Source organism: Hemitrygon akajei, chromosome 8 (assembly GCF_048418815.1).
Source record: "Hemitrygon akajei chromosome 8, sHemAka1.3, whole genome shotgun sequence".
Taxonomy (NCBI): Eukaryota; Metazoa; Chordata; class Chondrichthyes; order Myliobatiformes; family Dasyatidae; genus Hemitrygon; species Hemitrygon akajei.
This window is the reverse complement of record NC_133131.1, coordinates 66,204,321-66,217,545: the sequence shown is the minus strand read 5'-3', so window position 1 is coordinate 66,217,545 and position 13,225 is coordinate 66,204,321. Positions and strand designations below refer to the sequence as shown.

At 44.5% G+C, this 13,225-nt stretch overlaps 1 protein-coding gene across 2 annotated transcripts; it reads right to left on the bottom strand.

The window, feature by feature from the left end:
* Nucleotides 1–3,461: 3,461 nt before the first annotated feature.
* Nucleotides 3,462–9,433, bottom strand: mrpl16 (mitochondrial ribosomal protein L16). 2 transcript variants are annotated; one of them, XM_073053944.1, is made up of 4 exons: nucleotides 9,326–9,433; nucleotides 8,540–8,611; nucleotides 5,000–5,148; nucleotides 3,462–3,979 (listed from the first exon to the last, which is right to left on the bottom strand). In XM_073053944.1, the coding sequence occupies exons 1-4, from the start codon at nucleotides 9,381–9,383 to the stop codon at nucleotides 3,494–3,496; spliced, it is 765 nt and encodes a 254-aa protein (XP_072910045.1). In that variant the 5' UTR covers nucleotides 9,384–9,433; the 3' UTR covers nucleotides 3,462–3,493. The 2 variants fall into 2 exon arrangements, with proteins under 2 accessions (XP_072910045.1, XP_072910044.1); XM_073053943.1 differs by lacking the exon at nucleotides 9,326–9,433 and adding an exon at nucleotides 9,075–9,230.
* Between the last annotated feature and the right edge of the window lie 3,792 nt (nucleotides 9,434–13,225).

The following is a 13,225-nucleotide window of genomic DNA, read 5'->3' as shown; positions in this document are numbered from 1 at the left end:
CTTCAACATCTCCCTGAGCAGCGCCACCATTCCAACGTGCTTCAAGGCCGCCACCATTGTCCCCATGCCAAAGAATTCTTCAGAGTCCTGCTTAAATGACTACTGTCCCGTTGCACTCACATCCATCATCATGAAGTGCTTCAAGAGGCTTGTCATGAGGCATATCAAGTCCCTGCTGCCCCCCTCACTGGACCCCCTGCAGTTTGTGTACCATCCCAACCACTCAACAGATGACACCATTGCCACCACCCTCCACCTGGCCCTAACCCACCTGGACAAAAAAGACATATACATTTTGATGCTGTTCTTAGACTTCAGTTCAGCATTCAACACAATCATCCCTCAGAAACTGATTGGAAAGCTGAGCCTACTGGGCCTGAACACCTCCCTCTGCAACTGGATCCTAGACTTCCTGACTGGGAGACCTCAGTCAGTCCGGATCAGGAGCAGTATCTCCAACACTATCACACTGAGCACGGGGGCTCCCCAGGGCTGCGTGCTCAGTCCACTGCTGTTCACTCTGCTGACCCACGACTGTACTGCAACACACAGCTCGAACCATATCATCAAGTTCGCCGATGACACGACCGTGGTGGGTCTCATCAGCAAGAACGCCGAGTCAGCTTACAGAGAGGAGGTGCAGCGGCTAATGGACTGGTGCAGAGCCAACAACCTGTCTCTTAATGTGAACAAAACAAAAGAGATCGTTGTTGACTTCAGGAGGGCACGGAGCAACCACTCCCCACTGAACATCGATGGCTCCTCAGTAGAGATCGTAAAGAGCATCAAGTTTCTTGGTGTTCACCTGACGGAGAATTTCACCTGGTCCCTCAACACCAGCTCCATAGCAAATAAAGCCCAGCAGCGTCTCTACTTTCTGCGAAGGCTGAGGGAAGTCCATCTCCCACCCCACCATCCTCATCACATTCTACAGAAGTTGTATTGAGAGCCTCCTGAGCAGCTGCAACACTGCCTGGTTCAGAAATTGCACCATCTCAGATCGGAAGACCCTGCAGCAGATAGTGAGGTCAGCTGAGAAGATCATCGGGGTCTCTCTTCCCACCATCATGGACATTTACACTACATGCTGCATCCACAAAGGAAACAGCATTATGAAGGACCCCATGCACCCGTCATACAATCTCTTCTTCCTCCTGCCGTCTGGGAAAAGGCTCCGAAGCATTTGGGCTCTCACGACCAGATTATGTAACAGTTTCTTCCACTAAGCTATCAGACTTCTCAATACCCAGAGTCTGGACTGACACCTTGCCCTATTGTCCTGTTTATTATTTATTGTAATGCCTGTACTGTTTTTGTGCAATTTGTGTAGTCCTGTGTAGGTCTGTAGTCTAGTGTAGCTTTCTCTGTTTTTTTTTTGTTTATGTAGTTCAGTCTAGTTTTTGTACCGTGTCATGTAACACCATGGTCCTGAAAAACGTTGTCTCATTTTTACTATGTACTGTACCAGCAATTATGGTCAAAATGACAATAAAAGTGACTTGACTTGACATTACTATCACATACATACCAGCACATACAAGAGAAAGCTCAGTGCCCGTGTACCTTTGGTAAAAGTAGCATTATCATGGTTCTCTATCAAATAATCAATGAACCTTCACTAATTACACAAATTAGATAGTTAAGAGGACAGTTCCTTCTTTGGTCCCTCAGTTCTGATCTAGAATTGAACCTAATAAGTTGAATGGCCTTTTGTCATGATTTGAAAAATATAATTTATACATCATAAGTTTATCCCCACACTCCAATACAATGTTACTTCTCCTCTGCCATGACACCTTCCCCATACACTTGTTTTCCCCATGCTATACCCTCCTGTTTCCCTTGTCACTCATTAAATTTCCTTTTAATACATTATATTTTTCACACTCACACTCACACTCATTCCCAACACGGCCTGCTCTTTTCGTATAATTCTTTCAATGCAAACTTAGAGTGGTGCAGGAATTTGTGCTGCTGCCTCAATGCTCCAATCCTAATCTATTTGCTGACTCTGGGATTTGCATATTCTCACTGTTACTGCAGGAGTTTCCAGTGGGTGCTCTGGGTTCATGCTGCTAGGTTCATTGGTTACTGCAAATTATCTTTTCATCAGAATCTGAATCAGATTTACTATCACCTGCATATACCGTGAAATTTATTAACTTTATGGCATCAGTACAATGAAATACATGATAGAGAAAAAATCTGTTACATTTAGCATGTCTAATATAAAAGTAGTTCATAACAACAGAAATAAAACAAAGTAGAGAGGTAGTGTTCACAGGTTCAACGGATGGCAGAGATGAAGAGGCTAAGTTTGTGCCTTCTGGCTTTTATACCTCCTTCCCAACAGCAACAGTGTGATAAAGGCATGCAGTGGGCGATGGGGATCCTTAAAGATGGATGCTGCCTTTCTGAGACACAGCTCCTTGAAGACATCTTGGTTACTAGAGGCTGGTACCCATGATAGAGCTGACTAATTTTACAAGTTTCTGCAACTTATTTCAATCTTGAGCAGTGGCCTCTCCCCACCCCCACATATCAGACAGTGATGCAGCCACTCAGGAAGCCTCCAAGGTCCTTGTAGAAGTTTGAGTGTTTTAGTTGACAAACCAAATTTCCTCAAACCCCTAAAAAAATATAGCTGTTGTTTTATCTTCTTATAGCTGTGCCAATATGTTGCATCCAGGTTAAATCCTCAAAGATATTGATACCCAGAAACTTGAAATTGCTCACTGTCTCCACTTCTGATCCCTCAATGAGGATTGGTTTCTGTTCCCTCATCTTACCCTTCCTGAAGTCCACAATCAGCTCTTTGGTCTTGTCGACATTGAGTACCAGCCTGTTACTGCGACACCACTCAACTAACTGGTAATATTTTGCTCCCGTTTGCCCTTTTGTCACCATCTGAAATCCTGCCAGCAATGGTTGTATCATCAGCAAATTTATAGATGCTGTTTGACCTATGCCTAACCACAGCTATTGGTATAGAGGCAGTAAAGCAGTGGGCCAAGCACACATCCCTGTGGACTGTCAGTGCTCATTGTCAGCAAAGTGAAGATGTTATTTCCAATCCACACAGACTGGGGTTTTCTGGTTAGGAAGTCGAGGATCCAGAAGTCGAATCAAGAGAGAGTGATTCAAGAGAATCAAGAGGCAGTTAATGCAGGTGAGTGGCAAAGAGAATCAATAGACAGTTGCTGGACATGTGTGAGACTAAATTGCAGGGATACAGGGAAATACGGAGTGACAATGGGAATAATGGAATAGCTCTACACACACATGTATTTAATGAGCTGAATTGCAAGGTTGGTGATAGTAGATTGCATTGTAGGAAATTGCATCTCCAGCCTTGTCATTTTGACAAGTCTTTTACTCTGAAGCTGCAATCATTGTGTTTTTTTCAAGTTTTACAGGTGAGATATTAAATTAGATTCACATTCAACCAGAAAACAGGTCAATACAAAGAACACTTTGCCAGATTTATTAGTTTTCACACACGACCAGGAACATGAAACTTCCCACTAAATTTGCCATGATACTTTAAATCAAATGGACTCAACACTTTGCGAATGCCCATCATGTTCATAGATGCAATCCTTTGAAAAGTCCAGGGATTCTGGTTGTTTTTGGCTTTCTGCTCCTCTTCCTTTATCATCTCCTCCAGTGATTCCCTGCTAAAAACCTTGGCAGGAAATGGCAGTTTCTGGGCCACTTCTGACAGGAAGGGCTCCACCTCCTTTAAAGCACATTTCCCTCCAAGCTCCATAATTATCCGGCCATACTTAACAGGAGTGACATAATGGTCAATCGCCCCTTTCCCACCACCCATCCTCTGTCCTAGTCCTTTACGTGTGATGGGTTTATAGGGGGCATTCACACGCCAGCGTGCAAACATGGTTTTGGCATCCATTCGTCGGTTAACGGTGAGCCGCAGCATTTCAAAGTGGCCCCAGTGCAGGTAGCCACCTCCGAGCGCCTGAAGATGGAGAGAAAGTGAAAAAGGGACAGGTTAGGGAAGGGAATGGAAAGGGCGAGAAGATGAGGCAGATTAATAAGCAGTCATATTAAAAAGAACGTTGGCAAAACAATTGACTTTTGACAATATTTTTGCTTTGTCTTGTATTTGGAACCATGATTAGGGTCATTTCTTTTTCGTCCTGAAATATTAAATCTGCTGTTATATTTATATTATTTTATTATATTAGTTACTTGTGGAGTTCAGTATTAACAATCTCAACATAACGTGAATTGTTACATTTCTGAGTCAAAGAGCACTGCAGCACAGAAAGAGGCAGTTCAGCCCATCCAGTCCATGCTGCAACAACATTCTGCTTAGTCCCATCAATCCATAGCCCTCTCATCTAAGGACCTAAAACTCAAAAACTTCAGAGAGATAGCAATCAGGTGCCAGGACTGGAGCTCTAACATCTGCCAACTACTATTTGTGTTACACTTATATGTCGTATTATCATGTCAAAAGCAGATATTAGATGATTAATAGTTTCACCTATAACGTGCGTTAAAGTTATTCTCAAAACTCACATTGCATCAAGTTTGCACTGTATTTCACATCTACAGCTTGGTCTGGAATTACCAGTCTATACTTTTTCATCTGTACTCTGGATTTCTGCATGGCAAAGCCTGGACCTTCGCACAGCAGATGGCACCCCATTCTCTCTTTAGTGACAGCATCGCTCCTTCTCATATTGCTCTAGTAGCACCTCTGAGTTACCATGTCTCCATTCAGACTAGAAACAGCAAAAGGGAATGATAAACAAAGACCTGCCATGGTTTGGTCTGGAGCCGACCCATTCGAGTTTTAACATGTTTTGGAAAACCTGTTTCCATCTGTGGGATCTTCTGCATACCCACCACTGACTTCATAATGCACCCTGGCAAGAAGTCTGCATGGGAGTAATCACACCAAACTGTATTTGCACATTCAACTCCACAAAGCAGCCAGAGTTTTAACAGCACAGGATATTGAGAAACCTACCACAATGGCATACTGTCCCCAGAGAATTTTATTGGACCGTGTTGCTGGCCCACGGATATCGCCCAGCCTTTTCATCCATCGCCTGGGCTTCTTGTAGTTTGGGACCTTATTTAGGAATTTTAGCTTTGGTTTCTCAGGAATAACCACATCTGAGGAAAAAAAAACCCACAAGTGTCAAAGAGATTGCTCAGGCAGTTTTGTCATCCCTGCCGAAGTCCATATTCAGCAGCCCATACCTTTAATAACACTGTAACCATTAGTTCGAGGTTCATAAATAATTATGGATGCCATCTTGAGAACACATCTATCTTCTTGGCAAACTTGAATACCATTAAATGCAACCCATTTCTATTTCAAAGGCAGAATATACACTTATATTGCATTGCTCATAATGTTCCAAAACACTTCACAGCCAATAAAACACTTTTGCATGTAGCCTAGAAAATACGGTCAATTTTGAACTCCTATTACCCACACAATGCAACAGATCTAAAGACCTGTTGTTACCGTGACCACATGGGACAAGTTGTCAGAGAACTCCCCCACTATTAACCTCCACAACCCTTGACAATGCAGTGCTCTCTTAGCTCCTAGACCACACTGATTTTGACATTGACTGTGAAGTGCTTCGGAAAATTTTGAACAATGCCATATAAAGGTAAATTTTTCCTTTGAAACAGAGGTGGGCTACATTTAATTGTATTCAAATTTGACAAGAAGTGTAGAGTAGCCTCTAATGTTTGGATATCATCATTGGATGAATTCTTTCCCCCCCCCCCCCCCCCCCTCAACTCTCCCGTCTTTTAATTTACTCAAATCTATACCCTTTCTCTTGCGGGGGAAGTGATGGCCCCCTCCTGTTAGACTGCTTGAGGTAACTTACTTTTTTCTTCTTTCTTACTTCACTTTGAATATTTGTATATGTGTGCACTTGTAATGCTACTGTGACCCTGTAATTTCCTTTGGAATCAATAATCTATCTATTAGGCCCTTTTCATCCTCTTGGTGTTATGCATGACCAGGTTAAATGTCTGCTTGGTCTCATAACGCCATAGTTGCAATTGTCCAAACCCTTACTACATAATTGTAAATTTCCTCTGCTTCATTAACATTGCCACATTCTTCCTGTGGCACGGTATGGTGACCAAAACCATACACACACTTTAGCAAAAATATGCAGCTAGCCTGTTGGTTTTATAGAGCCTGCAACTTGTTTTCCCAAGTAGAATCATAGGAAGGTATAGCATAGAAACAGGTCCTTATGATCCACCTTATCCATGCCCACTATGATGCCTATCTACACTAGCCCATTTACTGGCAATAGGTCCATCCCATCCTCAGATCTGCAAAAACACTTTCTAACTGTTGTAATTCTCACTTGTGTCCCCCACCTCCTCTGGGCATCTTGATCCAAATAACCATCACCATATAGTTTGGAAAAGTGTACCCCTCAGCTCTCCTTTAAATTTCTCCCCTTTGCACCTTATCCCTCTGCACTCTAGTTCTGGACTCCCTACCCAAACACAGTAGAGTCCAGACACACAGTGTGGGAGTCAACTGTGCACCATTTCCATGACCCTGTGCCAGTGAACAGCTTGCTGTGCATTTTCTCCTGAGCTAGAGCTGCGCACAGGACCCAGACTGCAGAGGGCAATGCTTGCTCAACACATCCATCCTGGGCCTTCCATGTCACGTCACTGATTGCCTTCTCAGGGCTAGGCTCCAATCCCACCTGACCACCCCCCCCCCCCAACATGATGATTTCTCAGCCTTAGCTGCACACAATAATAACCCTTATCTAATCCCACATTCCTTCACGCAACCCCCTGCCTGGCCTCCACACCCTAGTCCATCCCATTCAAGCATCCCTGACACAACTCCACTTTTCACATGACACTTGGAGCAAACACAATAGAAGAACAATACATCTCCATCCACTTTTCATTCTGACCTTGAAACAGCAATATCTGTGTGTCTTAAGCTTTCTTAATATTGGTAAACATTTAGTAGATGTACTTTGAGGAAGCATTATATTTTTTGTTCATCACAATTAAGCTATTGTTGTGCCATGAGGTCACTCTAACCCATGGCATAGCTAAAGAACGTGCATGGGTGTGCTACCTTATTTGATTATGATCGCCAGAATAATCAATAGTATTATTAAATTCCGGCATGTGACGATTCTGTATTGAATCTAATACGTATTTTTACTTCACTTTCTGCAGTTTCAATAAGTTTTCTCATTAAAATCCCTGAAGAAAGCTTCCAGCTTGGGTGATTTTTGAGAAGGTGTTTAACTCCCTAGCTTTGTACACATGCACTGTGAGAGCAGTAGAATAGATAAAGGAGAGCCAGTGATGTTGCTTGCTTGAATTTCATAAGGTCTTTGACAAGCTGCTGCACCGGAGGCGGCTAAACAAGGTAAGAGTCCATGGTATTACAGGACAGAAGAATGTCTGACTGCACAAGGCAAACAGCATGAATAAAAGGGACCTTTTCTGGTTGACTGCCAGTAACTCATGGTGTTCCACAGGCTCGGTGTCAGGCTCACTACTTTCACATTATATGTTAATTAATCTGGATGATGGAAATGATGGCTTTGTGACCAAGTTTGCAAATGATACAAAGATAGCAGGAAGAAAATCTTGACAGATTAGGAGACTGGGCAAAGAAATAGCAAGTTAAATAAGTTTAGGTAAGTGTAAATCCATGCACTTTTGTAGAAGGAATAAAGGCATGGACTGTTTTCTAATGGACAGCGAATTCAGAAACCAGAGGTGCATAGGGGCTTGAGAGTCTTAGTGCAGGATCCCATGAGTTAACATACAGGTTGAGTCAGTGGTAAGGCAGGCAAATACAACGTTAGCATTCATTTCAAGAGAGTTTGAATACAAAGGCAAGGATGTAATGCTGAGGCTTTATAAAGCATTGGTCAGACCATATTTGAAGTATTGTGAGCAGTTTTGGTTCCCATACCCAAGAAAGAGTATGCTGGCATTGGGAAGGGTCCTGCAGTTATTTACAAGAATGATCCTGGCTATGAAAGGGTTAACAAACTAGGAGCACTGATGGTTCTGGGCCTGTGCTCGCTGGAAGTGAGAAGATGGGGGAGTGGGGGGAATACAGTTCTCATTGAAAGCTTCTGAATATTGAAAGGCCTAGATAGAATGGGCATAGCAAGGATATTTCCAGTAGTTGGGGAATGTAGGTCCACAGATCTCAGCCTCAGAATAGAAAAACACCTATTTTAAACAGAGATGAGAAATATCTTTGTCCAGAGGGTGGTGAATTTGTGGAAATCAGTACCACATAGCTATGGAGGCCAAGTCAATGGGCATATTTAAAGCAGGAATTGATTGGTTCTTGATGAGAAAGGGCATCAAATGCTACAGGGCAGAAATATGGGGTTAAGAGGGAAAATAAATCAGTCGCAACTGAAAGGCAGAGAAGACTTGATGGGCCAATCATCCTAATCCTGTCCCCATGTTTTATAGATAGGCATCAGGACAAATGGGAGAATAAAAGTTTATTCTAACTCACCATTGTAACTGGGAGGAAGCTCATAGGTCTTTAGCCCAACTGGAAAAACTTTTGCAATCTTCTGATATTGGCCTGTAAATAAGAGGGATGTCATTGCACAGAGTTATACAATACAGAAACAGACTCTTTGACCTAACCATACAAAGCCAACCAAATTTCCATCTAAGCCAGTCCTATTTACCCAATTTCAGCTCACATCTCTTAATGCCTTTCCTATCCACCTACCTGTCAATTAACTTTTAAATGCTATTTAAAAGTGCGTCAACCACTTCCACTGGCTTATTCCATAATACAATTTGCCCCTTGGTTTTCTACTAAATGTCTTCCCTTTTCACTTTAAATCAAGACCTCTAGCTCTTGATTCTCTAACCCTGCGTGAATTGTCTACTTGCGTATGCAGGAAAATAAATCAATTAAATATATGTGTATATATAATATATAAATAAAAGGCGTGTCTGACAGGTAACACCCTCAACCAATTTACAGAGGAACCACGGTCCTGATTCAAATCTACACAATGAGGCCTGGGAATTACTTTGCTGCTCTTGGCCATGCACTTGGTTCGCTCTCACCACAGCGAAATCACTCCGACCAAGGATACTGGTCCAAGGCTGGGGCAATAGTAACGCCCGTTCCCAATAGAAGGCCATCAGCCGGACGTAATCTTGGAGAAAAATCACTGGCCTGAACACAAGATTCGGCCCAGTAGAATGTCCACGTTCCCCCTCCCACGCATACCACCGGTTTAGTTTATCTCCGCGCACCCAGCCCCGGCTCAGTACCCACCTGCCTCGCCCGCCCACGGACAGGAACCGACCCGACGCAACACCATCAGCAGCGCCATAACGACGGACAAGGTGGTCACACTCAACCGTTTCCCCACACGCCTGTAGCATCAGCACAAAGGTTCCGTCTGTGCTATAAGCCCTGACATGTCGCTGATATCTTTATATCTCCCTCGCCCTCTCCCTCCTCCCCTTATTTATTTAACACCATAAGACCATGGGAGCAGAATTGGCGTCCACAGTCGTCTGAGGCAATTAGTTCCACAGATTCACCACACTTTGGCTAAAGAAATTCCTCCTCACCTCTGTTCTAAAGGGATGTATTCTGAGGCTGTGTCCTCTGATTCTAGACTCTCCCACTATAGGAATCATCCTACCGAAATCGACTCTATCTTGATTTTTTTTTAGGATTCAATAGTTTATGATAGCTTATATACATAGAATTATTACATGCTTATAAAGTGACACTAGGTTGTGCATAAGGTGACTGAAAGGAAATAATAAAGTAATGGTGGAGTTGGTGGGCGGAGGTGCTGATCGGCCTTACTGCTTCAGGAAGGTAACTGTTTTTGAGTCTGGTGGTCCTGGCCTGGATGTGACCTTTCTCCCGTCTTCCCTCCTAAGTTCTCCGCTGCCTTTACTTCTGTAGGTTTTCGCAAATAAACTGAAGTGAGGCGTTTTATATTAATGAAACCCATAACATATTATTGAACTCAAAACCTAAACAAAAAATCATGCTAAAAATCCTCACATTACAACGTCATCATGTCAGACCAGCCTCTTAGAGTGAATCAGGTACATTTCTCCTATTTTCATTACCCCACACAGCGCCCCCCCCCCCCCACCCCCGCCTCAGAATTCGCTAAAACTGGCACCGTGAGCCTGTCTGGAGCACGGACGAGCTGCCTGGCTCGGGGCTATGTTCCAGGGGTGGAGGATCAGCAGGTGTCTGTGGCCACCCCAGAGGTGCATTGACACACTCAAGGGCATGTTGTAATGCCAGGGAAATGGCAGAGGAATACTCCAAATCTTGGTGGGCTGGTTTAAGGCAATCTTGCAAAATACAGTCAGGTTTACCCCTGATAAGACTCCCTCACCTTGAAGGAGTCTTGATCATAAGCAGGCCGAAACTCCTGAAGACAGGTGGCAGATTAACTGATGATCCCACTGCTAACAGCACAGGACAGTTAACATCTTAGTCCCAGTGTATTTTCAATTCAAATTCTTTTCTCTCCATTCCAAAATGCAAAAGGGGGTCTAAAAGAATGTTGGTGTGCATCATGGCAGACGAAAACAAATGAGTCGAAATGTAGGTCAACAGGGGCCGGTGATGGGAGGTAGGAATAGGTGAAAAGGAATTGAATTTACCGAGCAGGGTGGAACGCTGTTGGGAGGCCAACCAGGAATGAAATCACCTGGGACTTGTATCATCTGCCGTACTCAGCCACGGACGACTGCAACTCCTTTTTCGAAGCAGTTCTGAGCCCCAGCAGGCCACATGGGAGACGACCATGTCAACACTCATCTGTCAGGGAAGACCTCAGAGCTGCTTTTAAGGAGTAGTGAAACCGCTCACGTGGGCCATTGTCCTGTGGGTGATATGCTGTGGTGTGATGTAGCCTAACACCGAGGTTCTGGGCCATTGCAGGGGTTGGAAATTAATTGGGGACTGCGGTCAGAGGAAATAGCAGATGGGGTGCCAAGCCAAGCAACCCAGGTGCTGATGAATGCCTGAGCCACATCTGCGGCCATTGTTGTTGCTACAGGCATGACCTCTGGCCACCTGGTGGTACAGGCCTCCATGGTAAGAACATGCATGAAACCACAGGAGGTGGATAAGGACCAACAAGGTCCACTTTGACTTGGTCGAACCATTGCTCAAGGACCTCAAAAGGTGCCAATGGTGCCTGAACGTGACAGCTAATTTTTGCCTGCTGGCATTCCCCACAAACTGTAGGCCAATCATGCAGTCCTTTCTAAGGCTGTGCCATATGAAACTTCAGTGCAACCAGTTTTGGCGAGGCCTTCCAAACTGGATGCGAGAGGCCATGTATGGACAGTCCGTCTCTAGTTTTCATGCACGATGCAGCAAGGGTGATTCGTTCAGACATTGCGCAGGAGAGAAACCCCAGCTTCTGTGAATTTAATGTAATTCAACCACGGGCCCATGACAAGACTGGTTCTCTGGGTCAGTAACTCGCCTGGCTGCCATGCCAGCATAGTCAACTCAAAGTGTAAGGCCTCAATGGCTGGTTGTGAGAGGCAATCAGCCACAGCATTATTTTTCACTTTGAAATGTTGGATATCTGCGGTGAACTCTGATATGTAGGCTGGGTGGCTTTACTGTTGTGCTTGGTAGTATAATTTTGGAACACCTTGCCTGCACCCAGGACATAAGTGCAATTACAAAGAAAGAACTCAGCACCTCTGCTTCATTGGGAGTTTGTGAAAATTTGGCATGACATCTAAAACGGACAAATTTCTATAGATATGTGCTGGCTACACCATGGCCGGGTATGGAAAGATCAATGCCCTTGAATGGAAAATCCTACAAAAAATAAAGGATACGACCCAGTCCTCCCCACCACTGAGCACATATACAAAAAGAATTATTGCAGGAAAGCAGCATCCGTCATCACTGACACCCATTACCAGGTCATGCATATAACTATTAGAGCTCACGGTTGTGTAATCATTTCAGTTTGTTTCACTTCATTTACTCATGGTATGGAGACGGTTTTGCCTGAAATCCCAATCCAAGCAAAATATAATTAAGTAGATATAATTTTAAATTGCAGCAAGAGGCGGCGAGGGAAGAGGTAAAAGAAGCTTGGAGAGAAACTGTTTTTTTAAAACTGATCGTGACAAAGAGGCTAGACTGTGCAGGCGCGTGATGTAGTGCGCCAAGGGTTTAAAAAGGAAGACCGCCATATACAGCGGCCATCGTTGGAGTGGACTGAGGCAGAGTGGGTCGGCTTTGGCTCAATCAGGCTTCGGTGTGAACAGGCAGAGGTGAGGTTTGAATGGGGTATGACTGTGCAAGCAAGTGAAAGTTGGCCCGTGAGGCAGCAGGAGAATTTAAATAGCGAGCAGAGGCTGAGTACGAGCTTCACTCCAGGTGAGGTAAGGCCAGGTAAGCTCCTTTAATTAATCTAATTAGATTAGGAGTAGGTAATGGAGGCAGCAGTTAGGGTAGTTGAGTGCTCCGTTTGCAGTATGTGGGAAGTCAGGGCGAGCACTGTTGTCCCTGATGACTACACCTGCAAAAGGTGCATCCAGCTGCAGCTCCTGACAAACCATGTTAGGGAGCTGGAGCAGGAGCTGGATGAATTTTGGATCATTCAGGAGTCAGAGACAGAAATAGACAGGAGTTTCAGGGAAATAGTCACCCCTAGGAGTCAGGAGACAGGTAGTTGGGTGACTGTCAGGAGAGGGAAGGGGAATAGACAGGAAGAACAGAGCACCCCTGCGGCCGTTCCCATCAACAATATGTATACCGTTTTGGATACTGTTGGTGGGGATGACCTACCAGGGACAAGTTGCAGTGGTTGTGCCTCTAGCACCGAGACTGGACCCTCAGCTCAGAAGGGAAGGAGGGAAAAGAGGAGAGCAGTAGTGATAGGGGATTCGATAGTTAGGGGACAGATAGGAGGTTCTGTGGAAGAGATCGAGAATCCCGGATGGTCTGTTGCCTCCCTGGTGCCAGGGTCCGCTATATCTCGAATCGAGTTCTCAGTATTCTCAAGAGGGAGGGTGAGCAGCCGGATGTTGTGGTCCATGTAGGGACCAATGACATGGGTAGAAAGAGTGAGGAGGTACTGAAAGGTGAGTTTAGGGAGCTAGGTGCTAAGTTAAAGAACAAGACCTCCAGGATAGCAATCTCAGGATTGTTACCAGTGCC

Bases quoted from the DNA above. Each gene is read 5' to 3' on its own strand.
- mrpl16 (XM_073053943.1), bottom strand. From the start codon at position 9,189: ATGGCCTTCTATTGGGAACGGGCGTTACTATTGCCCCAGCCTTGGACC. The intron at 5,149-8,539 runs GTGAGTTAGAAT...TTTTTTCCTCAG, and splicing joins GCTTCCTCCCAGTTACAATG to ATGTGGTTATTCCTGAGAAA. The intron at 3,980-4,999 runs GTAGGTTTCTCA...CTCCATCTTCAG, and splicing joins GGGGACAGTATGCCATTGTG to GCGCTCGGAGGTGGCTACCT.